At 40.3% G+C, this 24,253-nt stretch overlaps 1 protein-coding gene across 3 annotated transcripts; it reads left to right on the top strand.

Annotated features, from left to right (window-relative positions):
• The first annotated feature begins 2,206 nt into the window (after positions 1-2,206).
• Positions 2,207-24,004, top strand: rk (G-protein coupled receptor rickets). 3 transcript variants are annotated; one of them, XM_017147302.3, is made up of 15 exons: positions 2,208-2,309; positions 10,580-11,430; positions 12,662-12,733; positions 13,320-13,463; positions 13,791-13,934; positions 14,515-14,586; positions 14,661-14,732; positions 16,297-16,365; positions 17,422-17,559; positions 17,621-17,761; positions 19,545-19,610; positions 19,670-19,813; positions 19,880-20,247; positions 20,808-22,601; positions 23,557-24,004. In XM_017147302.3, the coding sequence occupies exons 2-15, from the start codon at positions 10,910-10,912 to the stop codon at positions 23,883-23,885; spliced, it is 4,074 nt and encodes a 1,357-aa protein (XP_017002791.2). In that variant the 5' UTR covers positions 2,208-2,309; positions 10,580-10,909; the 3' UTR covers positions 23,886-24,004. The 3 variants fall into 3 exon arrangements, with proteins under 3 accessions (XP_070067678.1, XP_017002791.2, XP_070067679.1); XM_070211577.1 differs by lacking the exon at positions 13,791-13,934 and having other exon boundaries at positions 2,207-2,309; XM_070211578.1 differs by lacking the exons at positions 2,208-2,309; positions 10,580-11,430; positions 12,662-12,733; ... (3 more) ...; positions 14,661-14,732; positions 16,297-16,365 and adding an exon at positions 17,091-17,355.
• The last annotated feature ends 249 nt before the right edge of the window (positions 24,005-24,253 follow it).

The raw sequence follows: 24,253 nt of genomic DNA, 5'->3' as shown, positions 1-24,253 counted from the left end.
TGACTTTTTGACAATTTACACATTTTTTCGGCGGCACTGCCGACAATTGAACTTTTTTCCTGACCTCTATTATGCCGCAACAAAGCGAAACAAAAACAGAAAGTCTGGGAAATATTTCCAGCGGCTCGCAATAATAACAGCAGCAGAACAAATAAATGCCCAACAATAACACAATTTTTCTAGTTTCACATAAGCCGCTTTGAAATGACTAAAAATAAAAGAAGGAAACTTTTCTCTTTTTTGCAGAGGGCCATAAAAAAGTTTGCCTTGTAGCCAGCAGATGTAGCAAATGTCGGAAAAGCGACAAGCAGACTCCAGCAGGAGCCAAGGCAGCGCAGCAACAGGTGTTTATGGCCACTCAATGAATGCCGGGCGTAAATCTTGCATTAAGCAGTTCTCCCAGCCAGGCTAACCGAAGGACCTGGCAGCATTTACGAGCTGGGACCGCAACGGCCAGCGGAACGGAACAGTTTGGGCAATACCACCGCGGCTTTACTGCGCAATCTCGGCAACATTTTAGTCAAACACAAAAGTTTAAGGTTTCTAAGCTCAAAGATCTGTTATGGGAATCAATTTAAAATTATATCACAATTTCTACTACAAAAATCAAGGTGTGAATTCATTATATTTATTTTAGTTAATTTTTAATTTACATGTTTGTTATCCTTATATTTAACTACTTTACCCTGTAATTTTTAAAATGGGAGTTATGGACCAAAGGTTAAAGGTTAATAAAAGTATCTGTAAGTTCATTTTTGAAACTAGAATTAAATATTTTAAGTCTCAATTAAAAAAACACATACTTTATTTAATAATTTATTTTAACAATTAAATCTGAAATATTTATTAAATGAATATTTCCTTTTATGGCTGATATTATAGGTTTGAAACCTTTTTCACGTAGCAAAACCACTCTTAATCCAAAAAGAAGCCAAAGGAGTGACGCAGTTGCAGGCATATTGGCAACATTCCTGTGTGTTGCTGGCAACCTGCGATATATGTTGCTGCTGCTGTTGCTGCCGTTGCTGTTGCTGCTGCCGCTGGCTGGAGGCTCCTCCGAAAACGCTTTTTGGTTCAGTTCGCTTTGTGCGTTCGACGCGTGCGGTTGGCTCTGACGGTTAAAAAATAAATAATTGGCCAGCAAACGGATTACTGAGGTGCCACCAAGTTTTGTAGGCGCGTGAACTCGTTACGCATAAATTAAATTTCTGGCCGCTGACCGCGTTTTTAACGGATCCAACGGCAACGGCAACTTGCGGCAAGGAGTCCATACAATACCGCTTTCCTCTCTTCACTCGCCGTTTTGTTGCCGCTGTTTTGGTGTGTGTTTTTATTGGCGTTAAAGGTCGTTTACTTTTTGGCGGCATCAACAACTTTTGTTGCTGTTTTGATTTTCATCTCCCCTGCGAATGTGTTGGTGCCTGCATTTGTCACTCCACGTCGAGTGGAGTGTGTGTGAGTGTTTATAACACACTTTCAATTTTCAATAAAAACACAAAACGACCGAAACGACCACAAAACAAGAGAGAACGCTATAGTCGGGTTGGTGTCCCGACTATCTAATACCCGTCACTCAGCTAAAGGGAGTGCAAACGCTGTGTCGGGTTGGTGTCCCGACTAATAATCGTAACTCAGCTAAAGGGAGTGCGAGGGAGATAGATATATGCTGACAATTTATAAAGCGTATAACTTTTTAATGAATGGTCCGATTTGAAAAATGTCTTCTACATTTCGATAGGTATAAATATACACAACAAAATTGCATTTACACTTCTCAGAAATCTTTAAAGATGTGGGCGCAGGACCCATTTTAAAATCGTTAGTGGGCGATTGTGGGCGTTAGAGGGGGCGTGGCGCTCGGCTAAAATAAACTTGCGCTGCGTAGGAAGCCAAAGAATATGTGTGGGAAATCTCAACCTTCTAGCTTTTGTAGTTTCTGAGATCTCAGCGTTCATACAGACGGACAGACGGACAGACGGACAGACGGACAGACGGACAGACGGACATGGCTAGATCGACTCGGCTAGTGACCCTGATCAAGAATATATATACTTTATGGGGTCGGAAACGCTTCCTTCTAGCTGTTACATACTTTTGCACGAATCTAGTATACCCTTTTACTCTACGAGTAACGGGTATAAATATATAATAAAAGTTCGCACACTGATCTATGACGTCGATTTATTTAACGCAGCGGCTCGTGACGCTTTAAATGCCTAGAATATCGTGATCGTGATAGCATATATAAAATTGAATGCCCATATGATACGTGAAAACTGTGCCAGCAGAAATTGATAATTATTTCAAATGTGAAATCGTTAAGTGATATGAAAATGAAATTTACATTTAAATGAATCAAGATAGTGCCATTTTATTCACATGTTAATTAAGTGTCCAACATGGAGAACTTATCAACGAAGTACATTAAATATAATCGGAAAATAGTATTTGATCTTAAATAAGTATTTAAATTTAAAGAAATATATATTTAACTAATGGCAATAAAAGTATTTACACAAATTCATTCAAAAAGTTATTTAAAAATATTCCGTAAATGATTTTTAATTAAAATTTCTCCAAGATTATTCCAAAATTCGCAACAAAGCAAGAACCCAGACAAAATGAAAAATTTATTAGCTCCCTAAGCACAATTTACGCGAATATCTTCGTGTAAATTTCCCAAGGCGAGCATAATGCATGTGAATACTTCGCATTCATTACTATGACTATCTGTAGTCAGATTTCGTTTAACCGCGCAGGGAAAACCCCGAAAAAGTGTCAATGCACCCGGGGACAAGAACAAGTCCCCGAAAGCCATCAAAAATGGTAACATCAACCTAGAGAGCGCGCCCCGAGTGCAATTGTTAATTATGTATGCCAATCTGGTAGCCAGAAATGTTCACAACACTTTAGCGCCAAAGATACGCCAACAGACAGCCGAAATCTCATGCATTTCATTAAGCAGAAAACAAAGAAAAAATGCCAAAAATATATAAGAGAGACGGGAATCATCACCCTACTCAGCACCACCCACTGACCACAGGCCGCAAAGTGTTGACGCGTGTTTGGATTTCCATTTAGGCTCCGAACTCGGCAACCGAACAGAAAAATTCCCCACGATTCCAATTCCAATTCCCACTTGGCTTGCATATTTAATCAGAGAAGCCAAGTCTCTTCGACATTGCAGCCCGCATCAGTTTCAACTTAATTTGTAATCCATCAGCAGTCCCGAGGATGAGCGTTCAGAGCGTAACCCTTTTCTTTTTAATTTACGAGCTTAAAGTTTTGCAAAACCCAAATAAAATGAAAAGGTTCGGTTGCTCCGGGGCGTCATCAATTTTCGGCAATGTTCTTTCTCAGGCAGCTGCCGCTGCGATCCGCAAATTGCAGCTAATTGAAAAATGTATACAAAACAAATAACAAAAAAAAAGCGAAGCCTAAGTGCATTTCCAAGGCAAGCCGGGGCAAGTTAGAAGCGAGCCGCCTGCTTTCGGCGGAGAGCGGGGTTTTCCATTGATGACGACAGTTTATAAAAATTACGCATGAACAAACTAATTTCCATTATGAAAAGCCACAGACAAAAAAGCGTTGCAATGACAGACAGAAGTGTTATGAATAAACTTTATTGGTCGACTTAGGGATATTCTTTTCTTTGTGTTATAGAAAGGCTGGTTTAATTCATTTGGTATTGGGATTAGGATACAATTTTTTCAAAATCATGAAATGTAAATATTTTTTATAATTTTAAAATGCATTTTTCAAATTCAAAGATATTTAATCCCAATCTATCCTTTCCATCAATATTCCCACTTAGAATTACACTCAAAATAAATTTAACCCTAAATTTTAGAAAATCGCCATTAAAATTTCTTTTTTCTAAATACAAGAAAGTTATTTCTAAATCTAAAGAAATTTTTCTTAAGTCAAGAAAGTTTTCCTTAAATCCAGGAAGTTTTTCTTAAATGTAGAAAATGGTTACCATGAACTGAAATCACCCTAAAATCTAGAAAAAATGCCCTTAAAATTAGAAATTATTTTCTGAAAAATAGAAAGGCAAACGAAAATAATAAAATATATTGGCAACACCTTTTCTAAAAATGAGTGTCCTAACCCTAAAATTAAGCTAACCCTAAATAATAGAAACATTTCCTAAAAAGTAGAAAGTTTTTCTAAAAAATAGAAATAGTTGTTTTTACATGCTCTGGCACACCAAAATGTTCAATGCCAGAACTTGTCAGCTGCCGGCCAGCTGTACTCGTGGCGCAGACCGTTAAAGCACTTGGTTAGCAATCGAATCGACGCGGGTTCGAGTCCCAGAGCAAAATTTTTTAACTTTTTTTTTTAATGTTATTTTATTTTTTTTAATTTATTTTACTTTATTTTTATTTATTTTTTTACTTTTTTTTATTCCTTTTTTTATTGATGGCAAGCAGTAAACTAAAAATAATTAGGTTTATATTCAGTTATTTACTATATACTACACATAAAATAAAATAGCATAAATATATACATATGTATATACGTATGTAAATAAGTAAAACGCGAATGGTCAAAATTATGCAATTAGTATTCAAATGTGTTGTCCGCTTCACCCTTTACATACATTGCTCGGTTTGCCACAGCAAGTTTAAGTGCTACAATGGCCCAGTATGTAGGCCATTCGCTCCTCGCGCGGGAGACCCGGGTTCGATTCTCACGACGGACAAGTAAAAAATTGTAAGTTTGTTTCATGAACCTAAAATATTAACTAATCATAATTTCTACATTCCCAATCTTCCGCAGTCCCGTAGTCCACATTTACAACCACATTTGGCTTTGGTTAGATAAGAAATCCAAGCGCAAATACATAATAATAAATACATAACCTTTAACATTCACAATATACAAGACACACAACGCCTGCATATGTATATAGGGAGGAGTACATAATATAAACGTATATACAAAAAAAAATCATGATTGAACATGTTTTTTTGTTTTGTTTTTAATTTCTATTTTTTAGGAAAATTTCCTACTTTTTAGAAATTTTTGCCCTTAAATTTAGTAAAATTACCCTAAAATTTAGAAATATGACGTCAAAAAAAATCAAAAATATAGAAAAATTTGACCCTAAAATTTAGGGCGAGCTTGTCTTGAAGACAAAAGTAGGGCGATTTCCTTGACTTTAGGGTTAATTTTATTTTGAGTGTAGAGTATTTTCACTAACAAACAAGTCTCGCGACTGCAATCACCAATTGGTAGCGCAAAAATAAACATTTTCATTTAAAATGTTATATTTATTGAATGGCGACATCGTTTTTGATATGATAACTCATGCGTGGGCGTGGGCTCTCTGTTTTTGATCGTCATTGGCGGAAATTGTCGTACAGTGGGCCAAAAAAAGTGTTCAAGCAATTGACACGATTCCACAAATATGTGTCGCAACAATATATGGAAAACTCTTGGCCATAAACTCTATATGCACCGTTTTCGTGGTGTTAATCAAAAAGAGCAGAGCAAGTTTTTTAATGATGTTGCCACCACATTGGTGTAATTAGGCAAATGGAACGGGTCGCTGGGGGAGATGGGGCAAGCAGAAGATGCTGACAAAATCGTTCAAGCTGAAAGGAAAACTTTTGCCTTAATGCAATTTGCGCATTTGCCACAAATGGAAAATTTTCTACTTGGCTTCGAGCAACTCCATGGCGACCCTTAGCCCTCAAGGTGTGACGATGAAAATTTACCCTTCATTGACTCAAAATGAGATTGCACTTTCTTTATTCCCTTTAAAAGGGAATCTTCCGGCATGCGTAATTAAGTTGTTTCAACAATTAATTCAAGTGCACAGAACAAAAAGGTAGAATAATTCAGAGAAAATATTATTTAATATCGAATTCATTTTTAATTTAATGATATTTTTTTATATTTACTTTTGTTTTCTCTCAATTCTACGAAACTTTCGTGTAGAAATTTTAATTTTGTAGTATTTTTGATAGGTACTTTTCTTATTTAAAAAAGTAAATGGGGCTATTGAGTCATTAAATATTAAGTATTTTTTAAATGATAATAGTTCTGTATAATTTTTCTGAGTAACCTTTTTGCATGTTTAAAAGCTAAAGAAGCGAGTACCATTCCTTGTATGTTAAGTGTCGGCACCACAAAGGCCCAGTGGTCCAGTCTAAACGGCTATAAGCAAACCACAAAAGTCAGTCAACAATTACGCATATAGAGGGAGTTCTGGTTCTGGTTTTGGTTCTGGAAAGTGGATCTCCTCCATCTGGAGGGTCCTGCCACTGACATCTTCGCCCACCCATTTGACTGTTACCAATTTGGGAGCTATAAAAATGTCTGCAGCAAAACAAAACACAAAACACCGAAAAATGAGAATGAAAAGGAGAAAGGAATTTTTGGTATTGTTGTCTAGTGCAGCGGTCAGAGTTAACTGGGTTCAACGGGTCGTATGCGTAATCAATTGCTGCAGCTGCGTCACGTTCTCCGAAAGATAGCCACAAATAAGTGAGCCCCGATCTCATTTTCTGGCTCCCCCACTGCTGCGATTTACTTAATCGAGTTTTGGACACATTTTCAGGTCAGTTGCCAGTTGGCAGCTGCCTTTGTGCTCGATATTCTATTGATTGCCAGCCAAGAGAGCCGAAAAATGATACAAATAACAATAATAAACAAAGTGGCATTTCCATTTGCCAAAATGAATTGCTTGCATGCACGTAATTTTCCGGAGAATAAAGGGAAAATGTGAGAAATGGAGAACAAAAGTTTTAAAACGAATCAAGGGTCAAGATTTCGGGCATTAATTACTTTCGGGGGGAATCTCCGACAAAGAATCAGAAAACGATTTCAGACACATTTCGGCCGTCGTCGTCATCAGACAATTGACCCAAACTGCCAATAAAATTGAGTAGCATGAAATGTAAATAAGAAGCCTTCTCTCTTCTTCTGGCTAATAGCTCGATTATGACGGCGATGACGCTGCCAATTTGCACCGCACACAGCACCGCACCGAGGAGAATGTAATGAGAAAGCCATAAAATAAACAGTTGAATAATCGCCAATAATGAGAGCTGCCAGCGAGTTGTTCCCATCACTCCCTGGGGCCATCTCAAAGATACACGAAATCGATTCGACAGCCATCCCCGCAATAATAACATCGCAAAATACATGTGAGCCGCTTAACAATGGGCCAAAGAGAGGAGCCACGAGATCAAAGCGATCAAAAGTGCCCCGATCAGTGGGATAAGGCCGCCAAATAATCGGATGGGAGGTGTGAACTTTCATGTGGCCTCTGCTTTGATGGGGGAACTCAAATTGATAATTGTTTGGCAGCTCTAAAAAAAGATCTACATTTTCTGTGTCAGTTTATGGTCTAAAAATGTTTATAATAATATACGGATTAATTATGAAAATTCCTGAATATTTCAATTAATGATTTATTTCTAGGCAATTATTTCGAAAATTTATTTGGTTTCTGCCTTGAAATTATTGAAATTTCAGAAATATCTTGCTCATATAGTATGAAAACTATTTAATTAGTTAAATTTCATACTCATCAGCCACGTTTCTCCTTTGGCGATTTAGTAGAAAATTGATTTTCTCCTTAAACAGAAATCACATTTAATTATTTTGCTCTTAAAACAGATCCGAGCGCGCCAAAAAATTAAATAAATTATGCAACAGCTGTCATTAATAAAGTCGAGCGCGAAAAAGCCAAAAGCCGAAAGCAACAAAAAATCGAAAATATCCCACAATGAATCAAGGTCAGTGTAAAACAGCATAAATGCAACACACAGCAGTGAAGTTGCATTTTGTGTTGAAAATCCAGTTTTGTATTTGGTGAGGTGCACTTGTACAAAAAACACACAGGCCGAGATATTGAGATATACGAGAAACGCACTCACGTTCGAGTGTTTTGTGTTTTCTGCTGCTGACTATTGATTTCTTTTACATAGCGAAGTGAGCCAAAATTGATTAAATCAAGCCCCACAAGTTTGCATCTCGGGTTCGAGAGTTTGCCGGCGCTCTGTTTTTGGGGAAATATAAATTCACTCCATGTCAAAATCAATTTTCAACAAGAAAACTTCAACTTTTGCCATATCGGGTTTCATATTTTTCATATTTCCCACCGACCTGCCCGCACTCACACTCCCATCCACAGATCGCTTTATTTTTTGGGGCGTGTCAGTGTCTGGGTTCTTGTAATTAATCGCTGCGAATGCAAAAATTTATGAGATTTTCATGAATTTTTGAAGCGTTCTGCGGAGTTATGTGGGTTGACCACGGATTGGCATTGAAGTGCGTGGAAAACCGAAAAACACTCGCGGTGACTATGTGCCAACCGACCAAACATATATCAATTAAAGTCACAGTCACAACAAAAATCGTGTGACAATTAAATCCGTAAAATACCGAAACGATTGACTTGGCAATCGTTCGACTGTGAAAATTTGCATGGCTCAGCGAAAATTGCGATAAACCGCTTTAACGATTATGTGATAAACACCGAGATTGATCTGTCACAATATCCAGTCAATGTCAACTAATCAGCCAGGCGGCTAATAGCTATCTAATTAGTTAATTAAGAGCTGTCCGAATTGAGTGGAAATTGGGGATTGATTTGGGCGAGATTGTAAAATTTCTCATCTAAAGGACATTTATCACTTCATGCTGAAGTACTTTAGAATCGTTGCTTAAATACCTTTACGTATATTAAGTCACGAGCAAACCAAGTTGTTTTCAAATTATTCCCAAGCAAACAAACAACTTCTAGGAACACTTAATAGCATCTAGGATTTTACCCCAGCTTCTTCAGAGTTATGAAAAACAATCTCGGCAGCCGGCCAATTTTCATTTCCAAACAATCTCAATCTGGAAAACGTGTGTTTGCATTTGTCTGCCTTTTGGTTTTGATTTTGTTTCCACCTATTTTATTTTCTTACTTTGTTTTTGTTTTACCTTTTTTTCCTCACACCCTACTCAGGGTGTAAATATTTGAATTTTCCCATTCGTTTGCAGATGGTTTAAAGTTTTCGGTCGGCGAGGGTAGAAAGTTTGCCTCGAGGATTTGTTGCTAGGGGAGAATAAAAGCAGGGGAAGCTTAGTAGTGAACCGAAACAATCTTTCTATTAATGCATAACAGATTCAATATTTTTTAAAAATTATTTTATTAGCCTTCCCCCAAGTTTACATAGTCATTTTCATCACCTTGTCGCCAAGCTGCACAAACTCTTTCAAATTCGCATAAAAGATACTAAATATCAGATTGTTTATAATCGATATTAATAGTAAATAAATAACAATCGATGTTTGTTTACAATTAGCAAAGGCGAGAGGAGCGAACAGATTATTATTCATGAATGGAAATGGGCAGGGCCATAAAATACTCCCCAGATTCGATTAGAGCCAATTGAAATCATCGCCGTCATCGTTTGTGGTATTTTTCGAGAATTTGTGTACCCTAACATTTGGATTAGCAGGGTGTATTGAATCTGAGTTGTATTTGCTAAATTATTATTATTATTTTTTTAGTAGGGTAAGAAAAGTCACTTAACTATGATCTTCAATAATGGTTTTTATTAACTAGACAAAATATTACCTCTAAATGTTTTTTATTTAAATCGCCAGAAATTGGATTATATTTTTATATTAACAGGTATCTTAACGTCGACATTGTCATTTATTTTCCGCGTCTTCTTCAATATTTTTGCCTTATCCACGGGATGTGTTTCCGAGGTGCCCAACTATCCGCTCAGTTGTTGCTGTTTTCGGTTGCTAGTTGCGAGGTCAGTGGAACATAAACATGCCATAAATCATCCGGCAAAAGTGTGAGCGAAGGTGGTGCTGCTGTTGCCGGTGGCTCGTGCTGGGAAATCTCTTTTATTTTCGGACATATTTTTGTCCTTCCTCATCCTGCACCGAACACATCATCGTGACATTTCAGGGCGCGCAGAATGTGAAGTTAAGATTCATTTAGTTGGTTTGCCATACATATACCTACATATAAAAAAAAGCGATTCGTCGACACTTTGTAGCCCATCGCAAATCTAAAACTGTCAACAGACTCATTAATTATGACTCGGGCATAGTGGTGAAAAATGGGCCTTGCCTCACGATTCTGCAGGAAGCATTCTGTGGCAAATTTGTCATTCATCAGCTTTGTGTGTGCTGCTCTTAGCCTTTTGTTTCTGACAGGAACAAGGCTCGGTTCTGGCCAGCTAGTGATTTGGGCCCATTGTTTATATGAAGTGTTTGATGGGCTGTTGGCTAATTTTGTCCTTTATGAGTCCGGGTTGATTGGGGGAAAAACTTTCTTTTATGCTGTCCTGATGAGGGGCAATGTGACAAAAAGTTGGCAAAACAGCACATATTTTTTCTTTTTGACAGAATATATATTATGGTTTCAACAAGTTTTGTTTATGCAAATCATGATTTTTGACGCTTGGAGTTAAATTTAGATTTTAAATAAAAAATCCATTTTATAACATAATGTGTTGCTGGAAATAATGGCATATATTAACCGTTAAGAGGCAATCTATAATAATTTAAGAACCCTGAGTGACACCTCATTATCGCTTTCCCGTCCCCTTAGACAGCATCAATCACCGCGATAACCCGAGAAACCGCAGCATTTGAGCTACGTTAAGCGTAAAAACGCAAGCAATCAAAGTGAATTCCATCTGCTGTCGTGCAGTATATATGTAAAAATACAAAAAAAAACACAATAAAGTGCAACTGAGGAAAGTGAATGCAAAGTGAATGAAATAAATTCGAACTGCGGCAGAGAAGTGAGTGAGTGAGCCAAGTTTAAGGAACCGCGACGGCAGCCGAGAATCATGAGCGAGAAACGAATCGCACACAAAACTGTCATCAAATGACAAATGCTTGACAGCATCAATCAACAAAAGCGACGACAGCAACGATGGCAGCGCGTTGCCGGTGGAGCTGGCGCCTGGCGCTCTGCTTTCTGCTGCTGCTCCGACTGGCGATGGGCCATGATGATGAAACCAAAGAAAATTCCGCCTCGGGCGGGGGAAATCGCCAGGAGCAACAGCCATACGTCCACCTGCAGCATCAGCAACATCAACCAAATAGCGAACAACTTAGCCAACTAACTGTGAATAGCAGCTCTACAACCGCCACTGCCACGCCCACGGGCATCAGGGAGAACGTCATGCTGCCCTCGGCGGATCCCGAAAGGGAGGCCCAGATCCTGTACGAGAAGTCCTTGCAGGAGTATCACGGCAGCCAGCTGACCACCGCCTCCACCTCCACCTCCTCCGCCGACGTCATCGGAGGTAAGCGAACGCTTCACGCGGTCTGCGAGCGCTGGCTGCAGAAGCACTGTCACTGCACCGGCAGCCTGGAGGTCCTGCGGCTCAGCTGCCGCGGCATCGGCATCCTGGCGGTGCCCGTCAACCTGCCCAACGAAGTGGTCGTCCTGTGAGTATAGCAATTACCATTTTCAGAAATCATAAATCTTTGAAATAATATCAATCACTTCGTAGAGATTTTTGAATATATTTATGAAACTATGCATAAATTAAAATAAATGTTGCGAAAAATTACCAACATTTGTCATTCTAAATCACTTGACATAAGATTCATTTTAAAATGAAATATTATACTATTATATATTTTCATATTAAATTCACTTGATTTAAGATGCATGTTAATATTCAAATTAAAATAGTAACCATTTATCTACCAATTAATAATTATTTCAAAATAAATTACCGACCTAATTATTAAAACAGAATTATATTTTATTCAAATTAATTAGACTATCAAAATTTATAGTATAAAGTCTTCATCATTTTAGATTTGGTCCTTCATGTTAATACCTCTTACTTTAAGCAAAGTAAATCCCCAAATCCGAATACCCACAATGGCCGCTTAATTAAACGATTAATAATTCCAAGACTTCCCCTTATTAAGCGATTAGGCCGACTCACAGTATTGAGGTATTGAACCATTTCCCGCTGCTGGAATTCCACAAATCGCATAATTACAAGTCAATTTCGCAGTCTTCGGTCCGATACGGTTTCGGACGATTTTGGCATGCGGTTTAATCTAATTACACATACGCCACGTTGTGCAGCGTTTCGCAATCATCGTCATCGTCACCGTCGCGTCGCTGTCATTGCTCACGTATGTGAGTCACGTTTTCTTGCCGCCGACGGGCTATCTCAAAGGAGTTGGGAACCGCTTTTGGCTTAACCAAAGTTTCAGCTGATTAATGGCCAACTCGAACGGTCCATAAATAAATAAATAATTTATTAATTAACGCATCGCTCAGAGCCGCCAGTCATAAGCCATTAAAATCACTTGCAATGTGGATCTTACGCTCACTTTCGGATTTTTCCTAAAAGTTGTTCGCTTTCTGAAAAACTGTTCCCTTGCCAAACGGTTCATCTTCATTTTTATGCCATTTTCCGTCGTGGAGAGGTTCCAGGGTTATCTCAATATGTTTTTATGCAATTTCCCATTTGATTGATGGCCCCTACAGAGGTTTTCCCTCACTTCCAATCATTTAAGCCTCGTTTTCAATTCATGACAATGGCAAATGTTTTCTCTTTGCCTTGCTGATGGATGAAATGTTGGCATCCCGGATGTTTCAATACAGTTATTAATTTTTTTATTGTTTTGCTTCTGTCATTCATTTCGCCAACAGAGATTTGGGCAACAACAACTTAACCAAGCTGGAGGCAAACTCATTTTTTATGGCACCCAATCTGGAGGAGCTGTGAGTATAAGTCCCTGATTGATGTAAAAATGTAAGCTCTACAGTTTTATGGCGTCTTTAATTAATGATATATCCACCAATTTCATTCATGGTGCGGATTATCCTTCCCCTTCCAAAATTAAGCCGTAGTATAAAACACCCAGCTCCCTTGGGGTATTTTAGAAACCACAAAACCACCCCATTTTAATCTATGCTGGACGGCAGCAACAAGAGTAAAAAATATGACAACAATATAAAAACTTTCGTCATTTCAACAGTCAAAGTTGCCGTCGCCGGGCATAGCAACTCATTATTCAATTTCACAGCGAACCCATGCGCAAAAAAAAAGAAAGAATCACAGCGGTCAACCCCCTGGAAAACCGCAGATCCCCACTCCCCTGACTTAAGTCCCGAACCCCCTGGTAATATAAATTACTTGATTACGCTGTATATTCCAGCGAGTTGGGACGATTAATTACTCCCGACTCTGCCGTCCTTGCAATTTCCTGCACTTTAGGCGACGACACTCGACTTTAGTTTGACTTTATGCCCGTTTATATAAGTACGAGAGATCATTGTTGTTGACCAAGGGAAGGTTTATTTGCAGAACTTTGTCCGACAATAGCATCATTAATATGGATCCCAATGCATTCTATGGCCTGGGCAAATTGAAACGATTGAGCCTGCAGAACTGTGGCCTCAAGTCCCTGCCGCCGCAGTCGTTCCAAGGACTCGCCCAGCTGACCAGCCTGTAAGTATGCAGGGGAAAATGTTTAAAATAATATGAAAAGAACAGTGTGTGTGTGTGTTTGAGTGTACGTGGACGTGAACGTTTATGTTTGCTTTTAAGCACCGCAATTAAGTTGAGGATATCGCCGAAAGGATGTGGGAGGAGAGCACAGCGAGGACTTCTCAGCCGGATGAATTTGTTTGTTTTTCGGGCAAACACACACACCGCCACACGCACATGCACTCGCCGAGCAATTACACGCTATTTTCTCATATTTTTCCGCTTTTCTGTGCTGTTTTTCCCCTTCTTTATTTTGATATTTTTGCAATGGTTAAACAAAAAACTCAGACAGCTGAATGGCAACGCCCTGGTCAGCCTGGATGGGGATTGTCTGGGCCACCTGCAGAAACTGCGCACCTTGCGATTGGAGGGCAATCTCTTCTATCGCATTCCCACGAACGCGCTGGCCGGACTCAGAACGCTCGAAGCACTGTGAGCCCTTTGACTTGCCTTCAAGAGTTCTTTAAACTAATTACTATCCTGCATGACTCGAAAATTTGTAACCAAAACGAATTGGGAAAATACATATATGTTACTTTGATTCTTTAATCGATGTTGCCGTTAGCGCATTGTAAATGTTTTATTAAATTATTGGCATGCATTTCGGTAACCAATTAGGCTAATTATTTCATTATTTAACTGATGTGCGGGGGAATGCTAAATTTTACTAATTTATGGGCTTAGAAAACTGGTTTACTAGCCCTGAATTCTCAGACACAAAGCAAATAAATTATTTAAAAATACAATTGATTCAATACTCCACATAAACGACAGACATCCGACAATAAATCCCATATAAACTAACCACAGTCGATAATAATAATTTTATGTGCATGTTTTTAGCGAGCATTGACCCGTAACTTCCTTCATCCCAAGTGTATTACCATTTTTAATCTATAAACTTACTCGAGCCACAAAAAGCATTGAATTATAAACGAAAGTTAGGGGATCATAAAACCAGTCTCAACTGATAATAATTTCTGTGTTCTGCTTCCACTTGGAACATCGACAGCAATTTGGGCAGCAATTTGTTGACAATAATAAACGACGAGGACTTTCCGCGAATGCCAAACTTGATCGTGCTGTAAGTAATTGAAGTCTCCTGGCTGCCGTTTTCATGTGCATAAGTTTAAGCATTCGTTTCTCCTTATTTTACAGTTTGCTGAAGCGAAACCAAATCATGAAAATCTCCGCGGGAGCTCTAAAAAATTTAACCGCCTTAAAAGTTTTGTAAGTAGCAAGAACCGTGCCACAGAACTTCGAATACTTTAAGAACTTTATGCAGGAAACGCAAACACACACATGAGCCAAAGCGACATGACATAAACACACTGACACCAAGGCGACCCACAAAACAGCAATTGATATCGAATAGAAAAATGATTTCTCTTTTCCGAAGAATGTCCGAAAGTTAAATGCTCTAGAGCATGGTTGATAATACTGAATAGTGATGAAAATACCTAGAAATATATTTTAAAAATAAATTAATTCTGTTTTAAGGAAATTAAGCCGATGTAAGATCATTGAAAAATCTTCTGACAAAATCTTCTTATAAATGAAAATGTTTGGAATTTTTAAAGGTTTTTTTAATATTTAAAATCTGTTTCTAAAATGTCCATTAGATATTGACGTAACATTTTTTTTAAACCTCGTCTTCAATCAAGCAAACTAATTTACCCCATTAAAAATGCCAGGAATAGAGCAAAAACGATGATACCTCAAGCGAGCACAAGTGGCAAGTGGAAATGGTGTTTATCCGTTTTGCGGCCATGCCTCGAATAAATTTCAATTTTACAGCAAAAGCGTGGAAAACTTTTCCTTTTTTCTTCTTGTTTCCCCTTGCGCGTTGGTTTCAGTTCGGTTTTGAGTTCGGAGCCGACAGCTTAAATTGTCGTCGCCAGCGTTGACGTTCTGCGCTGCTGTTTACCGCAAATTTTTGGCTTTTGCGCTGCACGCTTTTCCGTGGGCCCATAAAAAGCGCTCCACTTGGCTCCTTAGCCACCTTAACCGCCCACATGTCCTTATCCCTGCCACCCACGGCAGCAGACAAATATGCAAATTTATGTTGTGGCTGACAGAGTTCCATTCTCCTCTTGAAACGAGACTAAGGAGGGGGCGTGACCACCGTTCCGAGGAATGCATCAAGTGAAAGTGAAAAACTTTTTCCCGTGCAACGCGTAAATCTAACCATTCACGAAGAATGAGGAAAATATTCCGTGTGCATACTGCCGTTTGACTCCAGATTTATGGAAGCCGAGTCACGCCCACCCAAAAGTGGAGTCAGAGTGGGTCATATGTGGGTGAAAATGAGATGGAAAGTTGCTGGCGAGAGCATCTGTTGTTTTCAGTCAACACTATCCCCATGAATTTTGTATATTATTTTATTTTATTTTATTGAAATAAGTCTAGAAATATTTTGTTTATACAAGTTATTAAGTGATTTATTGCTTTTTTTGGAACTTGGTCAATTCTTCTGTCATCCTTACAAAAATTCCCTTAATTTTTTATAAATAATTGAAATCAGAGCAGTTTGTTAAAAAATACTCTCACGCATAAATTTGCATCTTCGACCAGGAGTCAAGTTGCCCCATCGGAAATGGAAAAGCCACCGCTAGGAACTACGTGATGTCACGTAGCTTAGAAAAGAAAACTGACCCCCAAACAAAGTCATGCAAATGGCTGTGATTCTGTGGGAAAATAAAATGCGAGAGCAAAATTTGCAACTCAATTTCTATAATCGAAATCACGAAATGTATTTCAAAGCATGTTTTACTATTTTTCCTTTCCTTTGCAGAGAGCTGGACGATAATTTAATAAGCAGTCTGCCCGAGGGACTCAGCAAATTGTCGCAACTGCAGGAGCTGTAAGTATATGAAAAGCACAGGTGTTCGACCAATATTATGGGCCAAAGTGGCGGGCGGGGAGCAATTGCAGCTGCCACGGGTGTTGTTGACTTGCCACGACATTTGCCACTTTGTGGGGCGGCAAACAAGCGGAAACCGAAAATCATAACGCATCATTACTTGTCCAATTTATGGCCATATCCAGCCATCGCAGCCTGTTTCTATTCCATATCCTGCCAACCACGAATCGAGAACTGAAATACCAGCTGCATTTTGTTTTTGCTTCCTCGAAGCAGCAACATCTCGGTCTCCGTGGCAACTGTCATGGCAATGCTGACATCGTTTGCGATTGCAAGAAGTCCCCAAGGAAATTCAATTTCTGGTAAACAGGATAATTATGAGCATGTTAAATGTTGCGATAAAAGCCACGCTGTGCTGCATCTCCAGAGCATCCAGTGCATCCATGATTGGGGAATTAAGCTGGTAAATAAATTCGTACGACTGTATGGGAAAAAAAAAATCAAAAGAAAACCCTCCATGTGTGTGCGGTTTTCTATTGGAGCTTGGATATGGCACAAACAAAAAATCAAATTTAAAAGGATTAAAAGTAAGTGTCTGCGTTTTGTTGACTCCACTCGTAAAAGAATGGGAGTCAAGCCAAGTCGGTGCAACAAACTAGAAGAGATAAACAAAAAGATGTTTCCACTCGCAGAGATTCTAAATGGAACTTAATTTGTGTGATTTACAAATTTAAGAAAAGTGTCAGGAAATTGAATAAGCTTTTTGTGGCTGATGACGCGGCTTCCTTTTCGAGGTGAACTCTACTCAGCACTTCAGAGTTTCCATTTTCTCCTCAAAAATGTCGGCCAAGAAACACAGAATGGCGTTAACAATATGAGCGCCCAAAAGTATGCTCTTGTCACAGTTTATTTTTAGCTTTGTTGGCTTGTTTGCAAAACTTGACTTTTAAATGCAGCTGCAGCCGAGTGCCACTTGCCAGCAGTTCAGCAGTGTGTATCCGAAAGATACTTTTCTTGGCATTGGATAAACGTTTTTATTAAATTCCCACCCCCCAGTTCCATCACCAGCAATCGACTGCGTTGGATAAACGACACTGAGCTGCCCAGGAGCATGCAAATGCTGGACATGAGGGCCAATCCCCTGTCGACCATTTCGACAGGGGCATTTCGGGGAATGACCAAGTTGCGGAAGCTGTGAGTATCTTTCCGGGTCGAGGTGTCAGGAAAAATGCTAAGGACTCCTTGATTTTTTCAGGATTTTATCGGATGTGCGAACTTTGCGCTCGTTTCCTGAGCTGGAGGCCTGTCATGCCCTGGAGATACTGAAACTGGATCGTGCCGGCATTCAGGAGGTGCCAACGAATCTGTGCCGTCAAACGCCAAGACTGAAGAGTTTGTGAGTAGATAGTACTACATAAGGTATCTTTAATACAGGTGTATTCGAATCAAATAAAAACACCTCTTAACGAGGTAAAAAACTAGTGACGACCGCACCTTCAACATACAAAAGTTCTGATATCAACATTTGTGACGAAAAATTATTACACTCGTCATTAAATAGACTTTCTAATATTTTCTCATTCGGCCCGCCCTAGCAAACTATTCCAGCATTTTTCCCTTCACAGGCACTTTCTATGGCAGCGTGCCGAATGAGAAAATATTAGAAAGTCTATTTAATGACGAGTGTAATAATTTTTCGTCACAAATGTTGATATCAGAACTTTTGTATGTTGAAGGTGCGGTCGTCACTAGTTTTTTACCTCGTTAAGAGGTGTTTTTATTTGATATCAGAAGTTTTTGTTTGTTTACATTTGCTCTCATAGGAGCTAATATATACATTTAAATTTAAATTGGTCAATCATAATTTTTAAACTATTGTATTTTAACAAATTAAGTTAAAAAGGCGTTGAAGTATTTCAAAATACCTTTTAAACGAGGTATAGCACATGTCTGTACCTTTAGTAGTGTAGAACTTACAAACTAACGAAATTTAGCTATTTTTAGCTTTTTCCCGCTAAAGTAGCGGCTTTTTCCAAAAGTCGTAGAACAAAAGATTCCTATATGGAACTCTTAAGTGCAAATTTACTGATTCCATGACCCTAAAATACAGTTCGGATACCCTCCCACAAAATTCAATACTCAGGGAGCGTTAATTGTTCGAGCTGGCAAAAGTGGCTATTTTCGTATAAAAATAACTTTTAAACGTGACTTTTTACAGTAATGTGTTATATACCAAAATTTAAGGAATCTCAAGGGCTATACAGTTTAAGGTTTTAAAAAAAATCGTTAGAGCCGTTTTTGAGAAAAATAAAAAAAAGCTAAAAAAAAAAGTTTTAAAAAATTGTCTTTTGTTCATATTTTTTTAATTATTACATTTACACAAATTGCATATAGAAGGCGTTTATAGCATTTAAAAATACCTTTCAAACGAGATGCAGCACAAGTCTGTAGCTTTAGTAGTATAGAAGTTACGGCTTTCCGATTTTTAGCTATTTATAGCTGTTTTCCCGCTAAACTAGCGAGTTTTTCCAAAAGTGGTAGAACAAAAGTTTTTTATATCGATGTGATGAACGTCATATAAAATTTTCAAAACTTAAAAAACATGTTTTGGACAAACTGACAAACTGACAAACTGACAAACTGACAAACTGACAAACAGAATTAAATTTTCATTTTGGGAAGACGAAGAAAATCTTATTTTGGCTATAACTTTTGAACGGAGCGTCGGATTTTGACAAACGACCCCTCATTCGACGGGTATTTTCAAAAGGAATACAAGTAAAATATTGCGAGGGGGCAATTATCCCCACCGGCCCCAACAGCTCCAAATTTCGAAATTTTCACTTTTTCACTTTCACCGCTCTCTCTCCCAAGCCAATTGATTTTCTTAGAGTCTTGGTATGCAATCCTGTTAGTTTTTGCAATACCTTTCGATAGGTGTATCATTCATTATGATCGGACCATCACAGTAGATTTTCATTTCTTCGTGTATATATAGTAGTCGCCTTCGCACACTCTCCTGGTGCGCTTCGTCACTACATGGACTGCCGTCCATAGTGATAGCTGCGCAAAGAAGAATCGACGTGTGCTTAATGCAAGATAGGCGTGTGACCCGCGTTCTTTGAGCTCATGCACCCCTGCTTTAATATATCATAATGATTTAATCATTATCTTTACAGAGAACTTAAAACCAATTCCCTTAAACGCATCCCAAATTTAAGTAGCTGCAGAGACTTAAGGCTGTTGTGAGTACAAAACTTTTGCACATATTTCCCCATATAACGAGTGTGTTATTATAACCCAGAGATCTATCGAGCAATCAAATTGAAACGATTCAGGGAAAGCCCTTCAACGGACTCAAGCAGTTGCACGATCTGTTGCTCTCCTACAATCGCATCAAGGCGCTGCCCCAGGATGCCTTTCAGGGCATTCCCAAGCTCCAGCTGCTGTGGGTTCATCTTTAATTTAATTTAATTTTTTATAGACCACTAAGGCTTACATCTTCTTTACACAGTGACCTGGAGGGTAACGAGATCTCGCACATACACAAGGAGGCCTTCGCTGGCTTCACAGCCCTCGAGGATCTCAATTTGGGCAACAACATTTTTCCCGAGCTCCCCGAATCGGGACTGCGTGCTCTGCTCCACCTAAAGACCTTTAATAATCCAAAGCTAAGGGAATTTCCGCCACCCGACACCTTTCCACGGATCCAAACGCTCATACTCTCGTATGCCTACCACTGCTGCGCTTTTCTGCCACTGGTGGCCATGTCGTCGCAAAAGAAAACCTCCCAGGTCCAAGAGGCTGTGCTCTTTCCCTCCGACGCGGAGTTCGATATGACTTTGTGGAACAACAGCATGATGAATATCTGGCCACAAATGCGTGAGTATAGAGAGAAGCCTTAAAGATAGCTTAATCAGCGATCAGTAATGCACAGAAAACAAATTTGATATACGGGTAAATTCTACCTTATTGATTAATTTAAAGTTTATAACTCAAACTAATCTATTCAATATTTTATCAAGTCAGTTATTTCTATTTTGATAAATTTTTTTTAAACAACGTAAAATAAGATAAATATAATCTTCTTTCATAACAAAATCATATTAATACATTGATCTTTAAAAAATAACAAAATCATATTAATACATTGATCTTTAAAAAATATTTAATTTTCCTATACATATCGACCTCATATTTTGTTAAAGATTTTTCTGTGTATCCATAATATGGATTCCATATCAGAAACATTCTACAAAATGTATCACTACTTGAGAAACCTCATAAGCTAAACTTTGCTGGATTTTTTAATTTATGCTTTAGTCCTCAAAAGGTTTATTTTTAAAATTAGCTCTAGATTTAGAAATAATCCTGTATCTAAAGTATCTTAATTTATGTAAAATGTAAACATGAATTAACCAAAATTATATTTTCCCCTGCAGACAATCTCAGCAAGCAGCTGGGTGCCGCCATGCAGGATCCCTGGGAGGCGGCGGCCAACTTCAACGAGGAGCAGCTGCAGTCGCAGACGGGCGGCCAGATCGCCACCAGCTACATGGAAGAGTACTTCGAGGAGCACGAGGTGAGTGGTCCGGCCACGGGCTATGGCTTCGGAACGGGCCTCTTCTCCGGCATGACCGCCGAGGACTTTCAGCCGGGTGCGGTTCAGTGCCTGCCGATGCCGGGACCCTTTCTGCCCTGCGCCGATCTCTTCGACTGGTGGACCCTGCGCTGCGGCGTCTGGGTGGTTTTCCTTTTGTCACTTCTTGGCAACGGCACCGTGGTCTTTGTGCTCCTCTGCTCGCGCTCCAAGATGGATGTGCCGCGCTTCCTGGTCTGCAATCTGGCCGCGGCGGACTTCTTCATGGGCATCTACCTGGGCATCCTGGCCATTGTGGATGCAGCGACGCTGGGCGAGTTCCGGATGTTCGCCATTCCGTGGCAGATGTCCCTGCTCTGCCAGCTGTCCGGTTTCCTCGCCGTCCTCAGCTCCGAGCTGTCGGTCTACACACTGGCGGTGATCACGCTGGAGCGCAACTATGCCATCACCCATGCCATTCACCTGAACAAGAGGCTCTCGCTGCGCCAGGCGGGCTACATAATGAGTGTGGGTTGGGTCTTTGCCCTCCTCATGGCATTGATGCCTCTGTTGGGAGTCTCGGACTACCGGAAGTTCGCCGTTTGCCTGCCCTTTGAGACCACGACGGGTCCGGCGAGCTTGACCTATGTGATCTCGCTGATGTTCATCAATGGGTGTGCTTTCCTCACACTCATGGGCTGCTACCTCAAGATGTACTGGGCCATCAGGGGCAGCCAGGCGTGGAATACGAATGATTCGCGCATTGCCAAGCGGATGGCCCTGCTGGTCTTTACGGACTTCCTCTGCTGGTCACCCATCGCCTTCTTCTCCATCACGGCCATCTTTGGTCTGCAGTTGATTTCTCTGGAACAGGCCAAGATCTTCACGGTTTTCGTGCTGCCCCTGAATAGCTGTTGCAATCCCTTTCTCTATGCCATCATGACCAAGCAGTTTAAGAAGGACTGTGTGACCTTATGCAAGCATTTCGAGGAGGCACGCGTAGTGGGTGGTCAGGGTGGACGAGGTGGGGGTGGTGGTGCAGTGGGGCGCACCAAGAGAGGTGGTGAACTGCCGCCAACCCTGTTGCCTGCGGCAGCCGTGGCCCATCCACCCGGTTGTCGTTGCCTCCGGATGCTGCCCAGCGAGATGCCCAACTGGCATAAGATGGAGCAGACGCCGAGTTTGTGGCACCGCCTGAGGACCTTCTGCTGCGGCGAGAGTAGGAGGCGTAGAAAGCAGCGACGGCAGCCGCAACAGCGTCGCCAGAGGGCCTATACCGCCGCAGCTGCCAATCCGTATCAGTATCAGTTTGCGGAACTGAGACAGCAGCAGCGGCAGAATCGAGCCAGCTCCATTTCCAGCGAGAACTTCTGCAGCTCTCGATCCTCCAGCTGGCGGCATGGTCCACCCTCTTCGGCTCCCTTGGCGCCGGGCTCATGCGCAATGCCGCTGAAGATGCTGGAGCCCCACGGCCACCAACATGGCCACGGAAGGCGGCGCCACTCCGCCTGGCTAATCACCCGCAAGACGTCGCAGGACTCGAACCTGTCCAGCTCAAGGAACGACTCCTCCGCCTCGGCCACCACCGCCAGCACCTCCACTTTCCGGCTTTCCCGATCGAGTGCTGGCAGTAGCACTCCTCTGCCTTCGATCATTGGTAAGTCAATCTCATAGGATTAACACTTTCAATGATTTTTCATGATATGTAAAATCATAATAAATAAATTATACCATTTTTATACCCGTTACTCGTAGAGTAAAAGGGTATATTAGATTCGTGCAAAAGTATGTAACAGGTAGAAGGAAGCGTTTCCGACCCTATAAACTATATATATTCTTGATCAGGATCACTAGCCGAGTCGATCTAGCCATGTCCGTCTGTCCGTCTGTCCGTCTGTCCGTCTGTCTGTCCGTCTGTCTGTCTGTATGAACGCTGAGATCTCGGAAACTATAAAAGCTAGAAGGTTGACATTTTGCATGCAGATTCTAGGAGTTCCTACGCAGCGCAAGTTTGTTTCAAAAGGGTGCCACGCCCCCTCTAACGCCCATAATCGCTTAGATACGATTTTAAAAATTTCAATATTTCGGAAAAGTAAAAATGCAGTTTTATTGTGTTTATCAATACCTATCGAAATGTAGAAGAAAGTTTTTAAATCGGACTATTCGTTAAAAAGTTACGGCGGATCAAAGTTTAACCCACGAGTTAAGCCAATTATCTCCATCTCCTTCGCTCTCCCTTTAGCTGAGTAACGGGTATCTGATAGTCGGGGCACCCGACTATAGCGTTCTCTATTGTTATTTATATTTTCATGAGAGATCTCTTACAGTTTTTATTGAGCTAGGGAGAAAAACTATTTTAAGATCTGATTTTATCTTAGAAAAAAATGTTTTATTTATTATTTCATTTCATCTTTTTTTTTAAAGTCAGAAAATGATTTATAAATATCGATAGGTTAGTCGAATTTGTATTTATATGCAGTTTTAATGGAATTAACTATTTTTAAAGTACTTATAATATCGAATCAATATTAAAATCAATGAAATAAATCATATCTTTAATTGAATTCCACTTAAAATGCATTTAATTTTATATTTTATTTATCCTTTTCCAGCCCACAACGGCAAGGCCCAGTTGGATGCAGTGAAACCCAGACTGGTCCGCCAGGAAGCGGTGCAGGAGGAAGAGGACTCGTCGCCACCTCGCCTGGGAGTGCGATTCCTGCCCACCATTCCCTCGGCCGCCGACAGTTCGGTCATCATGGAGGACGGCGACTCGGCCAACACGGGAGCAGCCGGTTTTCTGGGCATGCCACTTCCCGGAGCATCCAGTGGCTTCCTCATTGCGCCCACCACCGACATCACTGCCACCAGCACCTCACCACCACCGGTGGTGCTGCAGCCGGCGAAGCCACCACCCGATCCCAACGACGCACCACCATGATGGTGGGACTGGAGCTGGCGGGGATTGGGAATCGGAATGGGTGGAGTCAACCGGGAGACCTTTCTGTAAGAGTCAAGGGAACAGGACAAAAGCTGACTGTGTTCATAGATCGTATACGGGGCGGGGTGGGGAGGTAATGAAGGGACGAGGGCAGGACGAAGAATTTGGCACTTAGGCTAGTAAAGACACAAAATAAACAAAAATCCGCTTTAGGCATCGAAAATGAAAAATATATATGTAGCATTAAGTAGCCAATTTGTTAAGTTAGATCACGCCGAAGATCAATATCCGCTTGAATCATTTGTAAGTTGAAAAATTACCCCAAAGGATAACAACGTTTAAAGGATATGTCACAAGTCCAGTTTCTT

Source organism: Drosophila takahashii, chromosome 2L (genome assembly GCF_030179915.1).
Source record: "Drosophila takahashii strain IR98-3 E-12201 chromosome 2L, DtakHiC1v2, whole genome shotgun sequence".
Taxonomy (NCBI): Eukaryota; Metazoa; Arthropoda; class Insecta; order Diptera; family Drosophilidae; genus Drosophila; species Drosophila takahashii.
Note: the sequence above shows the minus strand (reverse complement) of the source record. Positions and strands in the feature narration are given on the sequence as shown.